Source organism: Lytechinus pictus, unplaced genomic scaffold, assembly GCF_037042905.1.
Source record: "Lytechinus pictus isolate F3 Inbred unplaced genomic scaffold, Lp3.0 scaffold_19, whole genome shotgun sequence".
Taxonomy (NCBI): Eukaryota; Metazoa; Echinodermata; class Echinoidea; order Temnopleuroida; family Toxopneustidae; genus Lytechinus; species Lytechinus pictus.
The window spans coordinates 8,635,000-8,661,179 of NW_026974140.1; the positions used below are offsets into that span (position 1 = coordinate 8,635,000).

The following is a 26,180-nucleotide window of genomic DNA, read 5'->3' on the forward strand; positions in this document are numbered from 1 at the left end:
ACTTGTAAGACAAAATATCATATAGGTCACAATTGAAACAATGATCTTCCTTAATATCGTTATTATCTCTCCGGTAAACTCTTCGAATCTCAGTAATCAGACCAACAAAAATGCAAGCGTTTTTTGTTGTTGTTTTGTATATCAATATTGTGTGTTTGTTTATTTCCTTCTAGAAACATGGGTCAGGTCAATATCGATTTAATTACCCCACTGAACTCTTTTAAGTTAGAGATGTCGACGAAAAAAAAAGTTTATGTCTTTTCTACCTCTATCCCCCCCCCCACCCCTCTCCATTAGTCTGTTAATACTATTTTTAAAAAATGATAAAAGATTTCTATGAAAATGAGGACGTTTTGGTCCAAAGAAATTTGACAAGCCAAAAAAAATGAACAAAAAGGCTTTTGACACTCACCTACCAGAATTCCAGTGGCCGTGCTGCCTATATGGATACCATGCGCGACCATGGGGTCTCGAAAAGCACCCTAAACACGTATTTTCCATATTCTGAAAATGCACCCCTTAACAAGTTGGCGTCTGAAACCCTACCCTTAACAAGTATTGGAAACCAAACGGGATATATATTGTATATCCTGCTTGTATTTTAAGGAAATCAGTTTATAATCGGAATAACAAGTAGATTCTCTATCAAACCGTTGAGCTTAATATGGACGACTGTCATTGAGGTGGGCAGGGGTGAACTAGCCCCCCCCCCCCCCACGGATGGTCACCCTTTTTTTTTAAGTGTCATAATTTTTTGGCGGAAAAGAAATGGCGGTGAACACTTGACCATGTTGACCATTTGCTTTTAAATTGCCTCTCGGCGATCCTGACCGACTAGGTACAACATATCCTGGCTACTATAATTATGTTCACTCATTAAGTGAAATTTGCATGGGCGTTGATAATGACGTCATACTATTCAAGTTAGGGATGAAACAATAGTCCCCCCCCCCCCCTGAACAGTAGGTTCAACTTAAGACAGAGGAAATTTGTATTTGTAAAGGAAAATTTGTTGATATAGTCCTACTGGTTTCAATTAGTGGCCTCATGAAAAAGATTGTACCCCTCTCCACCAAATTGGGGCCCTGAAACAATTATTATAGCGGATGGGAACCTCTATACCGAACAAGAGGAGCAATATTGTGCAATCAGCTTAAATAAAGGGATAAACGTATATGAAATACTTGAAAAATAAACATGATAAATGGGATCTAAAAGCTGTGGAGACTGTGTATTGTTTAAGGAATTACTTTTGTTCATATTGAAGCAACATTATTCTCTCTGAAACTGCTGAAAGTCTATAAAGATGTACATGTAGTATATTCATACATCTCTGTGTAAAACTCTTTCTTCCGGATCCGCGATCGATCACTGGCATGACTGGCGAGCGCGCCAAGCGAGCACCACCGGAGCACGTACCATAATCATCAATAGGCCTGATTGGGGAATTCCAACAGAGTGTGTCATTGGATTGACCCTTGTCTCGTGACTTAGCTTTCAACAGAATCACATAAGTATATTTGATGAAAAGATATTCTGTCTGGTTACAGCACTGATTTGATCTTCGTTTTGCGAGTTGGTGAGTTTTAAGTTGGATTAATTTGCATGCGCATTGAGTCATTAATTGTCATTATAGCACAATCGTGTTTTTATCATCATTATTCATAGTTCATGATAATCACCTTGATTGTATATTTTTTGTATATAAAACGCCATTCTTCATCTAAAATTCACAACCTATATTTTAGAAATCACCTTCACTATCTTATAAATTATGACAAACTCATAACAAACAAAATTGGTATCATTGATTAGGCCTGGCTAGAGGTGTCCATCAACTGCGAGCTAGAGCTATATATATACCAAACAGGTCAAGCTAAAGATTTCAATCAGATGTCCTGAATCAACTCCCAAAACACAGGGACAGTACTACAACGCGAGTGGGTGAGGGTCATCCCAACGATTTGGGTATGTATATTGATATAAATTATTTAAAAAAAGCGATCTGGAATCACTTGACTCAGCTACTTTGCCTATAAAAAAATGTAAATGGCTGCCAATAACAAAGATGGATATGTTTTCGGGTGGGCCGGGGCAGTGCAAAGACAGCACAAGACAGCTGCATTTTACCCCATATTAGGCTATTTCAACGCAACATTGCGTACAATTTACAAAATATATTTTTACCCAACAAACATGCGTGTTCCCATTTTACCCGATTGGGTAAACCTTTTTTTAGAGTGTATGAATTACCCTCATATTTGTGTCTTTTTTAGTTGTGAGATGAAATTTGCTCCGGCGACAATTGCTCCGCTATAAATTCCACACACTAATCAAATGACCAACTTCAGCCCTGTACCCTGTACCCTAAACTTAACCCTTAACCTAGCATAAAACCCTGTTACAACACTAACCCTTCAACTTAGAAGAATTGAAGCCCGGAGCAGGAGCAAATGTCATGTCCCCAAATGGTTCTGTCGATTGTTATTCTTTATTGATAGTGATGATGACAACAATGGTATATAATGCTTAATAATGATGATAGTAATATATAATAATGACAATTACAGTAATAACAATAATGATTGTGATTACAAAAATGTTTCTGATTATTGATAGCAACAAAAATGACAATCCTAACATAATAAAATGTGAGTAAAAGTAATAATTTCGGACACCGTTCTTTTAGAATTCTGCCCCATCTCCTCTGGGTCTGAATATGACAACCACCTACAAAAACTACTACTCAGGTACCGAAGTTTAGCGGTTCTGACACTTGAGGGTCGAAGGTTCGAATCCCGCCCGGCGCTAATGTCCTTTGGCAAGGCACTTATCCACGTTTTATCACTCTCCACCCAGATGTTAAATGGGTACCCGGTAGGATGTGATTTAAGTCAATGATTAGATTGGCATGGGTGTAGCGGTAAACGGTTGCTCGACCAGGATACTCCTCAGGGAATGGAGATGGTGCACTTTATGTTTGGAACAGTAGTAAATCACAATGACCGGGGTAATAATAATTTCAATGTAAAACGCTTAGAAACCAAAGTATGAAGCGCTTTATAAATAATGTAACTATTATTATCATTATTATTATTATTATTATCATTATTATTTATTTATTTCAATACTACTACTACTACAACTACTACTACCTTCTTCTTCTTTTCTTCTTCTTCTTCTCCTTCTCCTCCTTCTCCTCCTTCTTCTTCTTCTTCTTCATCATCTACTACTACTACTACTACTACTACGACTAATATACTTCTACTACTCATACTATTACTATGTGGAGGAGCCGTGGTGTAGTAGTTCTGACTCTCGCCTTGTAAACAGAGGGTCGTGTGTTCGAATCCCACCGCGGTCTGGCGTCCTTTGGCAAGGCATTAATCCACACTTTGCCACTCTCGACCCAGTTGCTAAATGGGTACCCGGTAGGATGTTAAAGTCATTGTAGCCTGTACAGTACGGTGTGCGCCTCACCGACGACTGACTAGAGTACTCCCCAGGGAGTGGAGGATGGGCATACATTGTGTGCGGGAATGACTGATTGAATCCGATGGCCGGGGTAAAATTATATCTGTAAAGCGCTTAGACACGTCGTTCCGATGTATTAAGCGCTATATAAAAGCAGAATATTATTATCATTGCTATACTACTCATAGGCGGATCCAGGGGGGGGGGCGAGGGGCCCGCCCCACCCCCCCCCCCCCTATTGGCGGAGCAAAAAAAAGAGGAGGAAGACGAGTGAATAAAATAAGATGAGGGAAAGACTTGGAAAATAAAAAGAATCTTTCATTTCACTGTTAAAAAAAATTTCGCTCGCATTGCCTGTTTGGTGATTTTCATATCTTTTTCAATATGGAGTTTAAAAGTTTGGAAGTCAATATACATTTCACCTCGGAAATCGAGCTTTCATTATTATGTGTGATTTACAAATTGATTTTAAAAAGTGTTCTGTAAAAATGCCAGTTTTATGGTCTGAATATTAACATTTTCTACTCACAAATATTGATTTATCAGGTACCTATTATTTTCGTGTATTCCATAAAGTTGTCAAAAGATCCCTTTTCAGGTCTGATTGTCAATACGTATCAGCTAGCGCTGCGCTCGCATTTTGATTGGAGAGTTATGTATGTCTCAATATTTATTATACAACAAACTACTTAAAATCCCCATTTAATGACAGGTTATCAAAAAATTTGGCTCGCGCTTTGTGCTCGCATTATCAAGATAGTACTCATCCTTTTCATGATTTACAAAACATGAATAGAGTGTCTCGTTCAGTAGGTCTAAATCTCGAAATTTTCCGCTCGCGCTTCGCGCTCGCATCAATTGTTTAGTTATTTACATATGCTGTTTAAGTTACAAAAGTGCTTAGAATTTCCATTCTGTATAGGTAAAAATGTCAAAAAATTTCAGCTCGCACTTCGCGCTCGCATTATTTGATTTTTAAAATATGTAACGTCTTTATGACTTACTGCAAGCAGTCTTTAACAGATACTTTTTCCATCAGTTCATTTCTGCTCGCGCTTTGCGTACGTAGTAATTATTTAATTGCATACACATCTTTTACAGGATAAAAAACATTGCCCAAAATGTTCAAATTTTAGGAAAAATACATAAAATTTCCAAAAAAATGCTCGCACTCGCATTATATAAATAAGGATTATGATATTATATATTTATGTTGATTCATAAGAATAAAACTAAGACGTGAATATTAGGACTATCCCTTCAAAGAAACCAAAAATCATCTTCGAGCGGCCGATTGGGGAAAAAATCCGACCCCCCCCCCCCCCCCCTTGTGGCGAAGGCTGATCCACCCCTGCTATAGTGCTACTTCTACTACTACGGTGACTATTACTATACTTCTTTTATTACTGACACATCTACTGCTGCTACTATACTACTATTATATATGAATATTACTATACTACTTTTTATTACTGATACTGCTAATAATGGTGACCCGACAATTGCTCCGCCGACAATTATTGCTACGCAAAATACGACAACTGCTCCGCCGACAATTGCTCCGGACAGTTGCTCCGCCGACAGTTGCTCCGTCGACACTTGCTCCGCCGATATTTGCTCGGTCGACACTTGCTCCGCCGATATTTGCTCCGTCGACATCTGCTTCACGGAAATACCAACTTGTGAAAGGCTACATGTCGTGTCACCTTCTCGACACACCCCTCCACTCTGGTTTCCATATCCTCTCGTATACACAGTGCTCTGGTCTCCACATCCACATCATGTCATATACACCGTAGGTTTTTTGATAAATATGATAATATAGTGAGTTGCTTTTGTGTTTTATGTTGATCATGAATCTATTCTTCACTGATAGAAAAAGGATAATCAAATTTTTAAAAATCCAAAAATAAAATCCATATGGTCCGCCAATAGTCGAATTGTATTCATTATGATGTTATAATGTAAGTAACAATTTGTTGTTGATGGGGGATATAATTTTACACGTAGTTTCAAAAATGAAACAAATCAATCAAACAAGATTGTCTTCTATAAATGATACACCTTCATCTGTATATGGCCGCCTATGTATTTTCCAAGAATGAACTTTATGAGAAGAAAACGTGTGTTCATGTACTTATTATCATTATCATTGTATCATCATGGGGTGTTACCTAAGGAGGAAATCTACCAAGTTTCATATAATATATCATCTTTTCTGGGAAATTAGAAAAAAAAGTTCATGTTTTTGGTAACTGACGTTACATACCATATTACATACTTCATCAATATTTTTTTATCAAATAAATGAATAACTCGCGTTTCTTTCTATGTGATTTTATAAAGTGTTATTGTAGCAAGCTAAATCACAGGGGAAAGCATCATGATCAAACCTGTTCTTTAAAATTCTGTCAAAACAAAATATGTATCAATATACGACTTCCAACACTAATTTGTATCCATACTTTGGTGGCCATTTTGAAATAGAAAATGGCTGCCAGAGTCAGAAAAAAAATTGTCCCAGAAACTTCAGGTCTTGTATTATTAAAAAACATAAAGCATTTGACATGAATATCAATTTGAAAAAAAAAATAAAAAAATCATTGTATCATCATTATCATCATCAGCATCATTATCATCATCTTCATCAACATCACCATCATTATCATTGTCGTCGTCGTTTTGCTTATGCGGAAATAAAACAAAAATGTGAAAAGGGTTATGGAGGGAAAGGGAGAGAGAGAGAGAGAAAGAGAGAGGCGGGGGGAAGGGGAGTGAGGGAGAGCTTGAAAAAAAAGGAGGTGTTTGACTTATTTCTGAATATCGCGATTTCTGTTTATTCATGAGATTGGTTAAAAACTGAGGGAGTTGTTAGAACTGCAAAATTTTTACAAAATTTTTGCCATAATATACTGTTACCATGGCAACACAGTTTCCGAAAAAGGAAAAAATGTGTCCTGCACATCTTTACCTCGACTTATGTCTGTGCCAAATATCATGAGAAATGGTTTAAAAATTATAAAGTAGTTAAAACCACAAGGTTTTTCACCTAATTTTCGTTATTTAATATGTTGTTACCATGGCCACGCGATTTTTTTATATAGGAATAAAATATCTTTTGCACATCTTCACATTAAGACTAATGTCTGTGCCAAATTTCAAGAGAATAGGTTAAAAACTGAGAAAGTAGTTGGAATAGCAATATTTATACATAATTTTTTCCATAATATACCGTTACCATGGCAACACAATTTCCGACACATGCAAAAATGTGTCTTGCACATCTTTACCTCAAAGCCAATGTGTGAGCCAACTTTCTTTAGAATTGGTAGAAAACTGATGGAGTATTTTAAACGGCAAAATTTTGGCCATAATAATATTCTGTTACCATGGCAACACAATTTTTGAAAAAAGGGAAAAAAATATTGCACCTCCTTACCTTGAGACCAATGTGTGTTCCAAATTTCATGAGAATAGGTTAAAAACTGAGGAAGTAGCTCGAATGTGCATGATATAGGCATAATTTGTTGGATTTAAACCAGGCTTAAACTACCCCCTGCGCGAGTTTAACTTTTTGAGGATTTATTACCACACTTAGACCAGGGTTAAGTTAAACCTTGCTATCGGAATACGAAACTTAAACCTTGGTTTAAATATGGCAGTTTATTACCACATTTAGACTAGGGTTAGGTTAAACCACGCTATCAGAATACGGGCCAACAAGTTCTTGTCATTATCATTTTTTTTTTATTGTCCTGACTGTTTGTAGGCTTCTTTTTTTTTTTACGTAAAGAAACCCTTCATGTCCGAACTTGACCCCCCCCCCGATGTTTTCGATTATTTCCATGGTGTATGTACACTTTACCAACGCCTTGTTTTCACGTAAGACGTACACTGTAAAAAATGAAGTGCTAATTTAGCACTTAAAGTGCTTTTATAGTGACTGCACTACGAGTGCTGATTTTCTAATTTAAATTTGAACTAGAAACTCAGCACTCGTATGTGCAGTCACTATACAAGCACTGTAAGTGCTAAATTAGCACTTCATTTTTTACAGTGTACACGCTGTGTAATGAAAATGACCCCCCCCCCCCGGCAACGCGGTCTAACACGCAATATCCCATCATACGTTCCTTGAGAAAAAAAAATCGCAGTGGGGCGCCCCAAGTTCCAGGGAATATCATGGGCGTCCACTGGCGTATAGATGGGGGAGGCTTGGGGGCCATGTGTCCCCAAATGTTTCACGACCAAGAACAAAAGAGAACAAGAAAGAAAATGAAATGGAAAGGGTGAAATGGTATATTATTTTCTGAATATGTCAAACTCTTTTTTCAAAAAATCGATTTCTGTATTAAAAATCCTTTTTAGAACTATTGTTCCATCAGCCATTTTTGGCTCATTATGCCACTGTGAGCGTCAGACCAGTAGGCCTATAAATGATCCCAGCTCGCATATTGCGCTATTTACTAAGATACGGAACATCATTGTGTGGTTTTTTTTTAATATTCTGTTTTCATTACCTATGAAAAAAGTTTAAGCTTAGCTCCCCTATAATTTAATTGGCGAGATACGTATCCTTTTGATTAATTTCTGGAACGGATATCAAAATATTTTTTTAAAAATGAAAGGAAGGAGAATGAAATGTAATACAAATACTACTACTAATAATAATAATTGAAATAATGATAATAATAATGATGAAAATAGTATTAATAATATAATAATAATAATGATAATAATGATAATAATAATAATAATAATAATGATAATTACATCTGGTTATCTATAATGCGCTTAATACATTGTATGTATCTAAGCGCTTACATATTTATCACCCCGGTCATCATTTTAATCACCTATTCCCGCACACAACGTATGCACATCCTCCACTCCCTGGGGAGTATTCCAGCCTGTCACCGATGAGGCGCACACAATGCAGGACAAGCTACAATGACTTTCACATCTTACAATTTAGCACCTGGGTTGAGAATGGCAAAGTGTGGATTAACGACTTGCCAAAGGATGCTACACTGCGGTGGGATTCGAAAACACGATCCCTTTAAGTAGAAGCCAAGAGTCAGAACCGCTACACCACACCACGACGCTTCCACTTTAAACTTTAGTCTTTAGTTAGGACTAACCCTAACCCCCCCCCCCCCCCAGGTATGCTTCATGTTTACAATTGTAAAAAATGCGTATAAATGTCCCCTCTCCAGGTTAATAACAGCTCGCGCGTTCGCATTATAAATTCAGTGAGGTGCGTATTGGGTTTCATAAATATGTAACTATATTATTACTGGTATATATATTATTGTTTTTTAAAAACAATATTATTTGTTTAGACGTTATGAGAGAGATACATACATATATTAATTTATTAAAATATATTTATATTGTCGCTATTGCACAGAATAGAAAAAAATACAACCGAAGTCTAGTTTTATAGTAACTCACCAGTAGCGTACAACCGAAGTCTAGTTTTATAGTAACTCACCAGTAGCGTAATGAGCCAACCAAAAAATGGAGGGGGCCAGACAAGGATGACAATTATTTTCCTTTCCTTTATTCTTTTTTTTTTCATTGGTAGGGAGAATGGGGGATCCGTGAGCGCTAGCACGCCCCTCTCCCATCTGTACGCCAGTGATGATCATACTTTCGTTTGAAACAAATTGAAAGAAAAAAGGTGCAAAGGTAGATAAGGCCCAAGACGTAATATAAAATATTGATGAAAATATTAATAAGTATAATTATAATGCTGATAAATATACAATAAATCAAGCGGTCACCAATGAAAATAAATAACATGAAAGAACAAAACGAGAAAGAGGGAGAGAGAGAGGGGGGAGCCCGCGCGAATGTATGGTGTATAAGTTGCTAGAAAGCAGAAGAGATATTGTGTCCAGCACCCCACCCCCCCCCCCCCAAAAAAAAAAAAAAAAAAAAAAAAATTCTCTCCCCGCTCAAGACCGGAGTGAAACCAATGATAATAATATATGAACAAAAATCCAGATTCACAATTTCAATGGGGAATGTGTCATACCCCTTCTCCGTTACAATTTGTCAAGTGGCAGCGGCAGGGAGAACAATTTGTTTTTTTAAGCAGAAAGCTGTGATGATAGGGGGAGAATGAAATAAATAAATAAAACATTAACGAATAACAAGAACAAAACAACAACAAAACAATTTGTAAGGTGTTCATGCAATTGTATTATCGGAGCAGATGTCGGCTGAGCAATTTTCGGCGGAGCAGATGTCGGCGGAGCAATTGTCGTATAATTGGAGCAATTTTCGGCGGAGCAATTATCGGCGGAGCAAATATCGGCGGAGCAATTGTCGTATAATCGGAGCAGATGTCGGTGGAGCAATTATCGGCGGAGCAATTGTCGGCGGAGCAAATATCGGAGGAGCAGATGTCGACGGAGCAACTGTCCGGAGCAATTGTCGTATTTTGCGTAGCAATTGTCGGCGGAGCAATTGTCATGGAACCCTAATAATACTGCGGCTTTTTATTACTATGCTACTTTTTATTACTGATACTGCTAATAATACTGCGGCTTTTTAATACTGATACTGCTAATAATACTACGGCTGATATTACAACCGATGGTGTAATGAGCTACAAATTTTGAGGGTGCTTCATACGGCGTATCGCGTAAAGTCAATATAAAAAGTTGCCAGGGAACTAAGCGAGCGAGCGAGCAAAAATTTTGACATTTTTATTTTAGTCCAAGTTTGTGATAGATTTTGACATAATATTCAGAAAATAGTATCATAATTTTCACCCTTACCCCTTTCCTTTACTCTCTTTTTTCTTGGTCGTGAAAAAATGGGGGGGGGGGGCGAGAGCCCCCCAAGCCCCCCCCCCCCCCATCTGTACGCCAGTGACCACTACTTTAATAATACTAGGCTACAACTGCTGCTTCATTTTTCTATAGTGACACTTCTTCCTCTATATAGCCGTGGTAATGTTCTCTTTTCTCTTTACAGCTTTGCCTAATCACTGAGCAAGATCCATTGGGGTTTTTTTCGCACGGGTCCTCCAGCTCCATATGTAGATCGGCAGCAGAATATGGCCATAGGAATCAACAACTTTCTACAATGCTTTGCTTATGCCATTATTGTAGTCATGTTTTTGTGTTCTCCTGGTCACTCCGATCAGTCACCAGGATGTCGCAAAGATTGTAACTGCACGTCCACTCCATTCGAAGTTGGAAATTCTGAATTGGTCGGAAACTGCATTTGTCCAGAGTATGGGATCTTTCTCGACAGTATGCTCCAGGATATTGTGAAACTCGATATTGTCTTCTCGCAACCGGTCGTGATAAGAGCGGGGAATATCCAGAGGTTCCACCGGATATGGTTCCTGACCATATCTGGCATGCAGTTCGTGGAGCCCGGTGGCTTTCAAGGGTTGGAGACCTTAGACAGATTAGTCCTCTATGACAATTACATGCGAGTCTTAGGAACTAACATGTTTACTGGTCTTCAGCGTTTGACGAAGCTTGTAGCCGAAGGCACGACTAGGAATACAATCCACGCTCTGGAAAATGGTACCTTTTGTAATTTGACTAGTTTGAAACATCTTGACCTAAAAGCCAATGCAATTACAGCACTTAATCCAGAACATTTTCGAGACCTGGACAATCTGGATATCTTCGATATTTCTGGTAACAGATTGACTAAAATCAAAGCCAATACTTTCGTAAATTCACCATTATTGACTGAAATAAAACTGTCTAAAAATCAGATTACAGAAATACATCGAAATGCATTCGTCGGTTTGATGCGATTGAACAATCTTGATTTAGATGGGAACCTAATCAAGGGGATGCCACAGCCAAGGTTTCTGCTAGGTTCACTTCAGTTGCCAACAGATTCCCATTTCAAGCGTGTTGCTATTTCTCTAGATGACAACCCGTTACGCTGTGACTGTCATCTTAACTGGATATCGTCGTGGCTAGACAATTCTCAGATATGCAATGGATTTTGCGATTCGCCAAGCCGGCTCGAACACAAGTCTCTCCATGACGTTTACAAGGATAACCTCTCGCAGTGTCTACCAAACAACACTGGTCGGTCGGTGGAGTCAGGGAAGCAGCTGGAACTTACCTGTTCCTTTGCCGGCGCTTCATGGGTGATCCCTGATGGGCGACACTTCGAGGAACATGGCGCATGCGACGATCCCTTTTATTTGACGAACAGAGACTCGATGGTTATCTAGAAGACCTCCCCTGAGCATTCTGGTAATTACTTTTGTTTTTCTTCAGATGGTGCCCAGGCGTTCTTATACCAGGTAAATGTGACGGAATCTGGGACTTCTTTTACAACTGCAGAATGGGCAGGCATATTTGGAGCACCAGGCGCGTTTGTATTAGGCATTTTACTCATGTCCATAATTCTCCTTTTGAAAAATAAGTGTCAGCAACACAGTCATGGAAACGGACACCTTCCCCTTAATGACTCCAAAGGTGATAGTGATAATCTTCTCGGACCTCAAGGAGGGAATCTAGATCCAGTGGAAGTAAATCCCTCGGGTATTCCACAAGGTAGTGAAGATTTTAGAAACATTATTCGTAAGAAATATTCCCTGAATCCCAAAGTCAAGAATATTAGCATAAGCATCTGAGTAATATTCTACAGTGGTTAGAATCGCCTTATTGGTTCCAGGCATGTTTGGAAACATCGTGACTTGTGAGATCTGTCGTATGGTACCAAGGAAGGTTAAGTGAGCTGTACATTGTCTTATATTGATACCTGTGTACATCCCATGGTCATACACAGTGGGGACGGGTATGTCATCAAGGTAATTCCACCACCCACGAAATTCCAAAGCCTACCTGGTGTTTAAGATGTTCACTCAAATCAGCCTGCGCGTATTTTCGGATTTTACTATGTTTGTCTGACATTGATAATGACTTGTTGATAATATATTGAAATTAAATTCTTGTAAAACAGAGTTCTTTTTTGCTGCATCTCCTGCACACCTTAATCGGTTCCTTGAGCTTTCTTTTTCGTTTAATGACATAGATATTCCAATATCTTCAACCATTAAGGATTTTGGAGTTGTTTTTTATAGTGAAATGAAAATGACTGAACATGTAACATACTTGTGTCGTACTCTCAACTGGCAAATATATAATCTCAATCGCATGTCATAATGTTGTTAGGGCACTTGTGCTCTCCAGGCTCGACTGTGGTGGTTTCTTGCTTGGGGGTATTAGTAAACAAGATCTTGGAAGACGTCAACGCCTTCAGAACAAATGTGCACGATTAATCTGTCAAAAACCAACATGGTGTCATGCTACCCCTCTTCTAAATGAACTACATTGGCTACCTGTTTCTGATAGAATACATACTTGTTCAAACCTATATATCTCTGTCAACCACACTACCTTCTTACATTTCTTCATTATTTCAGCAACAAAGATCTACATACTCTCTTCGTTCTGCAGCTGCTCCTTCCTATGTCATTCCAAAATCCAGAAAACAGGCCGGTTTCAACTCCTTTCAATCTCTTGCCCCCCCCCCCCCCCGTCTTTGGAACAAACTCCCTCCATCTATTCGAAACCTCGATCTCTCCTCTTGACCTCTTCAAAAAACATCTCAAAACACACTTATATAACCATAAACCTTAACTTATGCCATCAACATCGCTTTGTATCCTCTGGAAAAAGCGCTATATAAATCCAGTTATTATTTATTATATTTAAATGGACTAGCTATCGCTGGCCTTCCAATGATTCTTCAATGATCTCACATCAGTCTGTCAGTGATCTCCGCAGAATTGAGAGACTGAGTGGACAGACAAGTAAGACCTGAAAATTCCGGAGATCCCACTGACACCCTGCTGAGAGAATTTTTTCATGAAGACCTCTGGAAGATCATTTTTCAATGGTTTTTAACCGTTTTGGGGACCACAAAATCGTGAAGACAAACCAAGGTCCCGTTTTACAAAGAGTTAGGATTAATCCGATAAATCTCAACTATATGGTAATCCATCAATGTCATATTTTTTTCTTCAGGAAATTTGCACAATGTCCTTTGTAAACATAAAGAAGCACACTAAAGTTTAAAAAAAACAAATGTATAAAAAATACATCACATCTAGAAAATATATATTTTTAAACAAACATGAATTGTAGCTTTTGACGTTGCTGGCTTTCCATAGTTGTGTTTGATCGGATCCATCGCTACTCTTTGTAAGACGGGCCCCAGATATCGACAAAGACTTGGGAGATGATCAAATGGCCGAAAGTTAATTGAAAAAAAAAACGCGGCGGTCACGCAACTCTCGAAGTAGAGCCAGTATTTCAATGGTTGAATTAGTTTTCGGGCATCATAGAAGTAGAGAATTCAGATCATTCGATTTGTTGCTTACACAAGCGACTCACACAACCAAATAAGTTTTGATTAAAATGAATTTGTTCGGATTTACTCTATGTTTGAACAAGGTATTTTTGTTAATGATATTTAAAAAGGAAGGAAATAATTTATGTATATTTTTATGTTTTGATGTATAGAATGTACTAAATTGTATATATACTTTGTATTTAATGTTCCCTTTTCACAATTTTAGATGTTTAAAGTGAATCGAAACTAGAAAAGGAAGAAAAGCCGGACATGCATAGTGTATGACAATGAGTCAACCACCTTTATATTTTTTTTTTACTCGGTGGCCAAAAAGGAAGACCTCGAAAATGAAATATGAAAAAAAACAGATTGTTTGAATAAAACAAAAAGATAAATATATTGCTCATTGTTCAAAGTATATAGATCTTGGCATTTGTATAAACAAAACTGTAATCTGATTCATTTTTCCATATAGTTTGATTTGCAGGCCTTATCTTATTCTTAATTTTATGTTTTCAATGAATGTTATGAAAAAATATTATTTTGCATAATTAGGCATCGTAGGATACCAAATAAAAAGATTCTTTTTTCTAAACCTTCGATCACAAACTAATTTGTAAAAAGCCAAACGATAACGCAATGGGTGTGTGGGTGAGTAAGTGCATGGGATTTGCGCGAAAGTGTGTGAGGGATTATAATATTATACAAATTATGCACGTAAGCTCGTGCATGCAGGGCCAAATAATGAACGATGTGCAAGAAGAGCCAATGGATATACTGCACCGAGGTCCGCAGGACCGAGAGCGGTATATCCATGCATTTGGCGAGTCGGGAGTCGAGCACAGAGTTCATTATTTAGGTCCTCTATGCACAATAATGCGTGTATTGCTTGTTTTATACACCCCCTCCCCCCTTACCCATGTTACTGAGTTGCTCCGAATGCTATATTTGATCTAAATTCTAGATAATTCCAGATAGTGCATTTGGTATGACGTCAGAGTGCAGGATAATGCATTTGGTATGACGTCAGAGTGCAGGATAGTGCATTTTAGATGCAATAGTGCAATTCGGTGAATATCATGACTTTTTGTGATCCGATTTGGACCATCAGATTACAGAACATTCTTGGGAGTTGCATAAACTCTTTTAACCGATGTTAAGTAGCTTTTTAGAGTTGTAATTGATTGTATCGCTTCTTGCAGCGGGTCCCTATCCCAGTTAAATTTCCAGCAACCATAATTATATGGAAATAAATTCTAATTGATGGTAACTCTACCCTTACAAAAAATTCCTGTAGTACTCTGTGATATGTACTGCAGGAAGTATCGCAGGAAAGTACTGCAGGAATTACGTGCACGTAATTTGGGACGGTACTACAGAAATGTACAACAGGAGTACAACAGGTCCGTGTCCTGTGATACTTCCTGTGGTAATAACCGCATAAGTATGGCAGGAAGTATGACAGGACACGATCACCACAACCGCTACAACCACTACCACACTACTATTAGTACAGAGCTGCCAACATTGGGATGATAGAATCCAGTAGATTTCGCGGAGGTATGATTTTGTGAGGGAGCGGCGGAACGTTGTCCCACGGATGGGAGTTTTGGGTAGCAAAACACATTAGGAAACAACATTTGATAGTAACCGACAGCTGTCTAAACCATCAAAAAAAATTATGATAGATTAAATGCACATTAGAGAGAATTCATGAATTGTCATTGACTAAATATACACTTCAGGCAATACAGTAGATTTTTTTAATAATTCATAAAAGAATGAATTCAACATGAAAATACCTTTATAATTGGCCAGAGGGGGAAGGGGCTGCAGAAGTGGTAAACATGGTAAATGAGCTTTATATGTGGACTGTTTAAAGTCTCTGAGGGATTCCTGTAAAAATTGTCACACAGTCCCATTCTGCTTGAAAACTATCTTTATACTTCGACAAGTATTTTGTCGTCTTGGATGACTCCATCTCCATGATCTCCATGGTCACTGGCGATGCGATTGTAGTGTGGATGAATCGGGACGGGGCGTGCTTCGCACAGCTCAGCCAGCCAGCGCCAGGCTAGCTCACTCACGAAACTCGAAAGAGAAAATGTTCGAATCCGATCAACCCAAGTGAAAGTAGGCGAAAAAATCTCCACTTTGCTTCTAATTCTTCAAGATTGTCAATAAAATTATTCCTGAAATTGAAAGTCGAGGTGTAAAAAAGTAATCCACTTGTTAATCCCATCGTTGATCCACAGTTTCAGCTCGAATAAGGCGCACGCAAGCTTACGAAAAATGCCTCGCAGTGCTCGTGAAGTTTAATTCTCGGAGCTTCCTGGCGCAGCGCGGCGGGCTGGAGCCGCGCCGGGGCGCATCGGGGGCCATGTGCATGGAGTACCGCTGAAGAGTTTTCATCACACACACATGCAGAACCCGGAAATAAAATGGCTTGTTAGACTACTTCACCAGTCGTTCAGTAAAATTATCTTTATTTACATGCGAAATCAATGTACGATTATACAAAAACTGGTAGAAGTTACTGGGTAAAATGAAAATGTGATAAGGAGGTTCCACGTGGGTGTTAGGGAGTTGAACATGCTAGACTCGTTAAACAGTCGTTTGTACGAATTTTACAATTTAACAGCTAAAAATCCTGATTATCCGGGAGATTTTGGCATGGGGTCGGGAGAACGGGAGATTGGATCGTAATCCAGTATTCTCCCGCAGGATCCGGGAGACTTGGAAGCTCTGTTAGTACTACAGGACAGTATCACAGGATAGTATCACAGGATAGTATCACATGATAGTATGACAGGACAGTATGACAGGATAGTATGACAGGACAGTATGACAGGACAGTACTACAGGAATACCGCAGACCAGTATCACAGGGAAGTACTACAGAACAGTATCGCAGGACAGTACTACAGGAGTACCGCAGGCTTCTGGTACTGTGTCCTGTAGTACTGTCCTGTGATACTGGTCTGGTATTCCTGTAGTACTGTCCTGTGATACTGGTCTGGTATTCCTGTAGTACTGTCCTGTGATACTGGTCTGGTATTCCTGTAGTACTGTCCTGTGATACTGGTCTGGTATTCCTGTAGTACTGTCCTGTGATACTGGTCTGGTATTCCTGTAGTACTGTCCTGTGATACTATCCTGTGGTGATAAATAGTATCACAGGACAGTATGACAGGACAGTACTTTAGGAATTCCGCAGACCAGTATCACAGGAAAGTACTACAGAACAGTACTACAGGACAGTACTGCAGGAATACCAAGAGACCTTACCGCAGGACAATTCCTGCAGTACTGTCCTGTGGTATTCCTGTGATACTGATCTTTGATATCTTCTGTGGCATTATTGGTCTCATCCTGCAGCCTTCTTGTGATACTTTACTGTGGTAATCCTGCAGGGGTATTCTTGTTGATTTCCTGTGACAATCCTATGGTATTGTCCTGTAGTAGTCTGTGCGATTTTCTCACGACACCGTCCTGCACTGGTTTGTTAGGCGTAGTAGTTTGTAAGAATTTCCTGTGATCCAGCACAACAACTTTGACATCTTGACTAATGAAAAGAGGCGTGAAAAAACCCACAAATTTGCAAAGACGTTAAAAGCATATTCACATACCTTTATTATGTATGAGCTGTACTATGCACAGTATAGAACATCTTTGATATCATAAATGACTGCTAGAATAATGCAGTAACATTTCATCTTTAGGATAAGACATGTACAAAGATTTATATCCATGAACATTGAGATGCCACATGAACTACTTTCACTATTCATACATTGCTGCCATTTTGAGATCACATAAAGAAAGCTAGATTCGACCCAGAATCCTTCCCTCTAACACAACAATAAGCGATTATTATTAATACCTTGGTCACATTCCTTGACCGGTTGCCTTACGGCGAGACAAAATCAGCAGTTTTAGGTATTCCTGTACAAACCACCCACGTGTAGCTGGTAGTAGCTGGTACAAGGATGATTAAGACTGTTAATTTTGACTCGACGTAAGGCCACGAGCCGGCGAATGTAACCAAGGCTTAACCAGTATTATGGTTGCAAAAAAACTGTAATAGCTGAGCAATTGCATTTTCCCCTTCTTGTCAACACCCGATTGGCTTAATACTAAAAGCAGAACATCCTTTACTCAACCATGTTATGAAACAATGGATAACCACTTCTGCATGTACAGATAATGCATGGTGCACATACAGTAAGGGATGAAATTATGATGTGTTGATCACCAGTATAAACTTAAAGTACATGAACGTAATCATAATCACTTCATTTTGCTCAGAATTCACTTAAGTCCATAAATACTGAAAGATATTTTTGAATGAATTTCACATGATTTAGAACGTTCACCATAGGTTAGAAAAAATATGAACATAAGATTACTTTGCCAAAACGTAGATCAAATCTATTGAGACATTAACCTTTTTGACATTGAATAGGCATATCATTTTACACAGTCTTCTTGTCTAAGAATTGCTCCAACTACGTATTGAAGGGTTATATATGAATGTAAGCATGAGCCCATCATAAACACGAAATTGCGGCATGTAATTTGATTTGCTACATGTCATAATTGATAACTAAATGACGTTCAATACTTGATGTTGCTACATAAAATAATTAAGGTCATGTGGCAATGTGAATTCATACCTACTCGAGTCATTTAGTAATTTCAATTAGTATATGACCTAATTAATTATGACATATAGCTCAAAATTGACTTGAATAATTATGACCAATTTGATTGACCTCAATTATTTGAAGTAGCAACATCAATTATTTAACATAAGCACTCTCAATCGAGGTGGAGTAACTCTTCTTTAGGTCATGTTACTATTCGAATTGGAACATGTCATTGTTTAGGTCATGCAGCAATTCAAATTACTTGCTCAAGTAAACAATTACAATTGTAATATCACGCAAAATGAATTAGCTGTACATGACATAATTCTGTTCTTTGATGGGCTTATGCTTCCATATATTAAGTAAATGGCTTTAATTCTTAATGATTATCCAAAAATTCATATACATAAAATAAACCAATATGAAGAGCATCATATCCAAAGTGATCACCAGTTCACCCAATGTTACAGTACAAAAATAATGTACTTTCACACATGTTATACATGTGCACTGTATGTCACTTGACCCTGGCAGACAATAGAATTGACAAGCAGTGAGTCCTACATGTACATGTAGCTGCCTGGTTTGCATACTTTAATGTTATATGAATTTCAATCATGGCCATGTGCTGTTTATACACTAAATGGAGGGATCTTGTCATAATGTTATGTCAATTAAAAACTGAATAAAATCCCAATTATCCTGAATAGCTAGACTAGCCCCCTTGCAATGGACATTGTAATCTTGTTTTCTTTTACCTTTCATTATTTTTGAAAATTTTCATACAACTAGGGCTGGGACTAAAACCCGGGTACCCGAGTAGAAAAATCAATACCCGATACCCGAAAATTGCTCACCAGTATAATGTACATGTATTTGATTTGTATTGCGTAGTGTAAGACATGATTGTAACTCATTACAAAAGTACACAAGCCTCATTTTGAATTTCACCAATTACCCTCTAAATATCCATAAATATACAAGTTTTCAAGTGATGATGATGTGACCGAGATCGTTCAATCATCGCCATGTTTCTTTTGCAGCGCAGTGACGTCATCCAGCCACTGCGACGCAAACCAATTTATGAATGAAAATATAGTAAGCATGCGCATTGCAAGCCTCAGCCCCACGCAGTATTACGTCAAAACAAGTCTGCAATACTCTGTCACCTCATACCAAAATCGACCTACGAAGCACCAGCCAATCACGTTCTTGTTACCATTTTTAGTTCATCATAAACCGAAAATGGGAACACGATCGTGATTGGCTGGCGCATTTGACGCTCCGAAACCCGGAAATCAATTGACTTTGTTCACGTAGCGATACAAACTCACGAACACGATGTAATATCGATGCTACTTCGTAAGATTTTGACGGAAAAGCAAGAATAAAAATTTGCTTACCTGTGCAGTATCGGTGAGAAAACCTTTTATAATTCATATGATATATAGGAAAGTGGAATTCTAGGTCGATTTTGGTACGAGGTGACAGAGTATTGAAACTTGTTTCGATGGAATACTGCGTGGGGCACGGGAGGCTTGCAATGCGCATGCTTACTATATTTTCATTCATAAATTGGCTTGCATCGCATTGGCTTGATGACGTCACCTATGGGGTTTTTCCACTAGTCATATTTCAAGTGACATGATTTTCAGGTACCCACCCGAAAATTACCACGGGTACCCGAAGAGAAAAAACCCGAAAGTCCCAGGCCTACATACAACTCTTTGTTTTTTTTTATACTTTATCAAAGCTTTTATGATTATAAATGTAATTAAATAATTTGACTTGATAAATGTATATTACTGGTATACTAATTGTGAATGTTTAGCAAGAAACAGTATTTGTGTTGGATTAATACATAAAAATGTTGCGAAATTTCGGAACAGCGTACCCAGGCATCACAAATTTGGTCTCAAAAGATGTGCAAGACTTGAAAGTAAAAAGGCAGCTAACAGCCTCCCAGTTATTAACCCTTAGTTAAATTGGACCAATTTGACCCCCCCCCCCTTCCAAAAATTTTGCGACCATGCTGTCGCACAATTTTTTTAAAACATGCCTCTTTCTAGTCTTGTGCATCTTTTGAGACCAATCTTGTGTCACCCGGTACGTGGTTCTGTAATAACGTGACATTATGTAAGTACATGTCATACCAAAAATTGCTCAAAAACGTGATTTTGTGTACAAAGTCAATGCAATAGAGGAAAAAGTATGATTTTGTATTCTAATTACGCATAAATTAGTATTATCACTTACTAACAATTTGCGTGAAATAATTTACAATTTAATTTTGTAAATTATGCCCTAGACAACCCATGTGCCAATGTTAGACGCGATTGTGCGGTCAAGATCTCAAGGAAGGGGGGGGGGGGGCCTGGAAACCCCCCCTTCCCCCTTCCCCGGCCATATCAACTCCCAAAATACCCTGGCTTTAGTTGACTTTCTGGCTCCTCTTGAGTAGTCACCATTCATTGGACAGCTTGTTTTTATCCAAGTCTGTATAGCACGAGGCAGCTTAATCTGTAGAAAAAAAAACACATACCATTACGATAACATGAACAACATAAAAATACAAGAAAAAAGGTGTTTTGCCCCCATCTAGATCTCTTTTCACAAGTACATATCTATCGGATAATGAGGTCCTTGCGGCTATCTCTCTTAGCATATTCTTGCTTATAAAAGCAAACTAAGCCGAAGAGTGACAAACAATTTATAATGCAAACAAATTGTCATAAGCACATATTGAAACTCTTTAATAAAACAATGAAGAATAAATCTACATCTTCTAACAAGGATTACACTGTATGCCACTGCATGAATACAATCTGCTTAATTTTGTAATTATAATATCTACTGAAGTGAATGCCTATATAATCACCTTTTATGAACTCCAACCGTGTCTTGTACAAGAACATGGCCTTTTCTGTGTACACCTGTAGTATCTTTCCCACATAATGCTGGACTTGCTGCTCGATCATCCAGAGATCCCTCTTTGAATCTTTAATGAAATGAAATGAATTTGAGTGACATAGTAAAATTTTATTTGCAGGTTAATACAAATACATGATGTAATAAAAATACATGATAAAACTTCTTCATTTCCATATTTCAGTGTTACAATTCAGGTGCAAAGAGTCATATTCTTTAATAATATTCAACATAAAATCAATGAAAACTAGTGCTGTTGTCGATAGGCCTCATATCGACATTGATGTCGACATACGAAGGATTTTCAAAATTCCGACATGTCGACATGCACGCACCCACATCGACATGTAAACATAAAATAAAAAGGGGTCTAGCCTACAATCACGAGTGTAAAGATTAGCTGAAAAGTTAGAAGCATTTATCCACAGTAATTGGCGCGATTAAAAGGTTTATTCAGCTTAGCAGCGCATTAAATGAAAAAAGAATATCTGCGAGCTGTGCGGCAGTAGAAATACGTCAGTGCAGGGCCGGCCTGCCCGATCGAGCCGCCCTCGATATCCCGTTATAGCGAGAGTAGCATTCACCGTACCCATCCACGGAAATATGTACCCATCGCGCGCTATTCACCGTGCTTGATAATACGTTGCTCCTCAATGCATTACTTTTCACATAAACGTGAGCAGCAGCGAACACGTGTTTTTGTCAAAGTTGTGACTGCCGCAATTGAGCGCTTACTTCATATCACGAAGTCACAGAAAACTTCCCTTCATTCGTTTGGAGATCGTTGCACGGATCGCCGCGGAAGTGATACTGAAATTATCGGTCGATTTTCATTACTTTTCATTGTGAAATTGAGGAGCTTGCGTTTGCAGCAATGATCACTGTTGTAATTGGTGATTCTCAAATTGGCTACGAGTGTTATTGAGCAATGCTTTCGAAACCGGATCCTGGTACAAAAACTTGATTCTCCAGAAAAAAAATGTGGATTAAATCGGTGATTTTGGAAGCTCAATTCCCGAACTGAGCCTGTATTATATAGATCTAGTGTGGGGATATCACTCGTGTCAAGGTGAATATATTTGATTGAGAGTGTTGTTCCACGATCGAATGCTTTTTTTTTATGTTAGGGAGCCCAGGCTAAATTACGGTCCCTTTTTCATGTCGACATTGTCGATGTCGGGATTAATTTTTAAGCGACATGTCGACATGGATTTTTGTTCCCGACAACAGCACTAATGAAAACATTAAAAGTAGAGGAGCATTTTAACTAAGCCTGAGTCATATCGATTATTTTGAAAACCGGTGTTCGACAGCTTTAATTCGATCGAACATCGATGCATCGAATATTGAAGGCGGGAAAAAATTTGCTCCGGCCATCGCGTCGATGCGATATGCATGCACTACGCACTGCACTGACGGTATGCGCTGGCGTTAGCCGAGTGAGCGTTGCACAAGCACATGACGACATATAAGTTTAAAATGAAACAATAATAAAGACATGAATCACGCAGAGTCGATCCGAATGATTTTCGGTCAGCTAGCATTCGCAGTCCAGACTTGCATTCACCAGCCCCGTGCACTCACTCTCCCGAAACGACAGGCGTGCTTGTCAGCGCCAACAAACAATTGCAACCAACGGAGAGCGCTATAACTTGCCTGAGATTGTGTAGTTGGATCCAAAATGAGCTCCAAATAAATTTATGGGAATAATTACGTAATTTTCTCTGGATTGTCATTTGAATTGCTATTCAATGCTGATATAACGATTGTGAGGAAAGATTGTGGAATATGAGTTATGACGATGTTCGAGAATTAATCCTGATAATGACAATCTATTTTTTTTTACACAATTGAGCATGCGATCAAAATAAATACGAATGTTTCGAATCGAGCCCTAAATTCATATAAATTATTACGATTTAACAAGATTTTACGGTCATACTAAGAATATTGACGATGTCAGCAAAGTATGTTATGTTCATATGGAAGAATTAATACTGGCATTATTTCTTTTGTTATTCCATCTCTGGACGTCTCCTCCGAGCTCCGAGAAAAGAAGCACAATGCGCATGCGTGTTCGATGACGTATGACATATTTTCCATTCATGAAATCAGAGCCCAAAGTTGGGCACAAACTAGCTTCAAATTGATGGGAAAAAAATATCAAACGCAATTTTCTCTGTTTTGTCATGTAAAATGTTATTATATGGTGATATTACGATCTTGAAAAGAGTTTTTGCATGTAGACAATGTTCGAGAATCAATCCTGACGACGTGATAATTATTTTTTTTAAGACAAGTGCACTCACTCGACTCAAGTCGATCGTCATGAGATGTCCGCCATTGAAAATTGAAACGAAATACAAACGTTTCACATCAAGCTCTAAATTCATATTGATGATTATCATATGCAAATTATTGTTAAATATTACGATAAAATAATGTACTGTGGTCATGATATTAATATTGTTCATGAAAGCAAGATTTATTTTACGTTGATCGCATCAATTTCCGGCCATTTTCTGGTTTGATTAAAGAACAGTACTGCGCATGCACGATCGATGGCCATGACTTCCATTCATGAATTCATCGTGCATAAATTATCTCAGCACGAGCAGACGAGTAAGACTCGAACTATGATCGAAATAAACTTCAAATTAATGGTGAATAGGCATCATAATTACACAATCGGTTTCATTTTGGGGGCAATAGAAATCAAGTAAGTAGTAGTCAAGTTGGACATTACTGATATTTTGATGATTGATTGTGTGAACCAAACGAATCAGCCGGCCGACGTATTTTTTTTTTTTTTTTTTCGATGCACCGATTTTGGAAAATCTGCACCGGTGTTCGATGACATCGATCGAACACCGATTTTAAAATCGATTCGACTCAGGCTTAATTTTAACCTTACTCACAGTCTGTTATTGTCGCTAAAGTCTTTACAATAAGAAGATTGGGCACTTTGCCGACATCGCGTAATGCTTTGCATCGATTTACATGTATAATAGTCTTTGTGCCTAGTCTTTTCTATGTAGTGTCTTTGATATGTAGATAAAACATGCGTCCTTTAGCTAGTTAGACGAACAATTTTGGAAATTAAAGACGGATCCATATTTTATCAACCGGAAGAGAAATTAGTGCTTAAATGAAGCTATTTGAGGGATATTGATGATATTTAGGGTGAATTGACTTCACATCTTTTCGTAAGTTTGTCATGTTCATAGAAGGCCGGACTTGATTTTATAGAAACCTCTTAAATTTGTGGGATTGCCTACCTCGAGTGAAGTTTGTGCAGGCTCCACTCCACTTCACTATTGCTACACTACGCTCCACCTACCCAAACTTTGAGACCGTGAACTGGATCTGTCCGATCTGATATTCCGAGTGACAAAAAGTGGGATCTTATGGGGGGGGGGATAGCAAATTCATGCAACATCACGCTCTTTAAAAAAATTAAAACTAATATTCTTCCTGCACACAAAGTTTCAGTTCTTCTCCATGCCTCTATCCGTCTCAAAATTGATGATTTAGAGCCAACATGAAGTTTCTCACACGTATCAATATTCAATACATCGCATGCGTGTGAGGTCGGTCGGGTCAGACCAGGCCCGGTATCTCGCGAATATTGCATCCGCATGCAATGTTTTGAAATCGGCAGCGAATTATAAATATGTGTGAGGAACTTCATGTTGGCTCTAAATCACCAATTTTGAGACTGATAAAAGCATGGAACTAAATGAAACTTAGTGTAAAGTAAGAATATTAGTTTTAATTCTTTTTAAAAATCAAGATGTTGCATGAATTTTATATTCCCCACCCCCATAAAATCCCACCTCTGTCACTCAGAATATCAGATCGAGTTCATGGTCTCGAAGTTCGCGTCTGTAACGTTGGCGAAGAACAATAGAAAACAAGATGGCGGCGTAAACATCGGGCAAGTCTCTTCCGTCTAATCATGATATTTTTCGCATTTTTTGGAATGAATTTCTTCTTCAAAAATAACGACGAGAGCGTAGAAATGTTGGAAATTAAGTTTTATCCCATGTACATGATTTAGGTCTAACGTTAGGCTAGATCTTTTAGAAGGAAAGTAGAAATCTCGGGGCCGGGGGTGAAAGTTTCAAGTTTTGGCTTCCTCTGTGTGGGTATATGAGAAAGGATCCCTGGCTTCATATGAGAGTGACCTTACGAAGTTACGTTAGTAAATGATTTTCACTCTCTAGAAGCCGCCTGGCTAGGCCTACAGCCATTCCCGATCACGATATTTTGAAAAGTGGTGGATATATTGACTTCAAATGTGACTGAGAGACTTGTCATGACATTTGGGAACAAATATTGGTGATGAGGTATGCTGGTATTAATCGGCCGGTGCGAAACTGCATTAGCGCCCACCCCTGACCTGGCTACAATCATGACAATACAAACATCCTCACCGCCGCCATCAATATATATACTACTAACTTAGCCAGCCGTTGGCCGTCCCCGGCCGCGCACACCGCAGATCAGCCCCCACCCGATAAGCGATCGGGAACAACGGCAGTGCAGTGGCCGTACGGTAATGATTAAAAAGTCGAAGAAATTTAAGTGCATGCCGCGCCAAACTACGAAAAATGGATCTAACTTACTGTTTAGCCTGTTGTGTGAATGTCTTAAGAAGTCGTTGTCCGAATCTGATCCATATTCTGTTAGTTTTTGTTGAAATATTGACGGCCTTCTTCATCAAGCTTCGGGTTCAGCTGAGCAGTTACGAACGTTTTTTTTCAAATGGCGGAACCG

At 38.5% G+C, this 26,180-nt stretch overlaps 1 protein-coding gene and 1 long non-coding RNA gene across 2 annotated transcripts; one reads left to right on the plus strand and one right to left on the minus strand.

Annotated features, from left to right (window-relative positions):
- Nucleotides 1–1,071: 1,071 nt before the first annotated feature.
- Nucleotides 1,072–15,106, plus strand: LOC129260701 (protein slit-like). Its single transcript, XM_064114124.1, has 3 exons — nucleotides 1,072–1,579; nucleotides 1,816–1,968; nucleotides 10,462–15,106. Exon 3 carries the CDS (start codon nucleotides 10,544–10,546, stop codon nucleotides 11,693–11,695), a length of 1,152 nt encoding a protein of 383 aa, XP_063970194.1. The 5' UTR covers nucleotides 1,072–1,579; nucleotides 1,816–1,968; nucleotides 10,462–10,543; the 3' UTR covers nucleotides 11,696–15,106.
- A 2,327-nt stretch (nucleotides 15,107–17,433) lies between these two features.
- Nucleotides 17,434–26,180, minus strand: LOC135157683 (uncharacterized). Its single transcript, XR_010296640.1, has 3 exons — nucleotides 26,030–26,180; nucleotides 21,352–21,471; nucleotides 17,434–20,993 (listed from the first exon to the last, which is right to left on the minus strand). It is a non-coding gene; the product is annotated as an uncharacterized LOC135157683 (long non-coding RNA).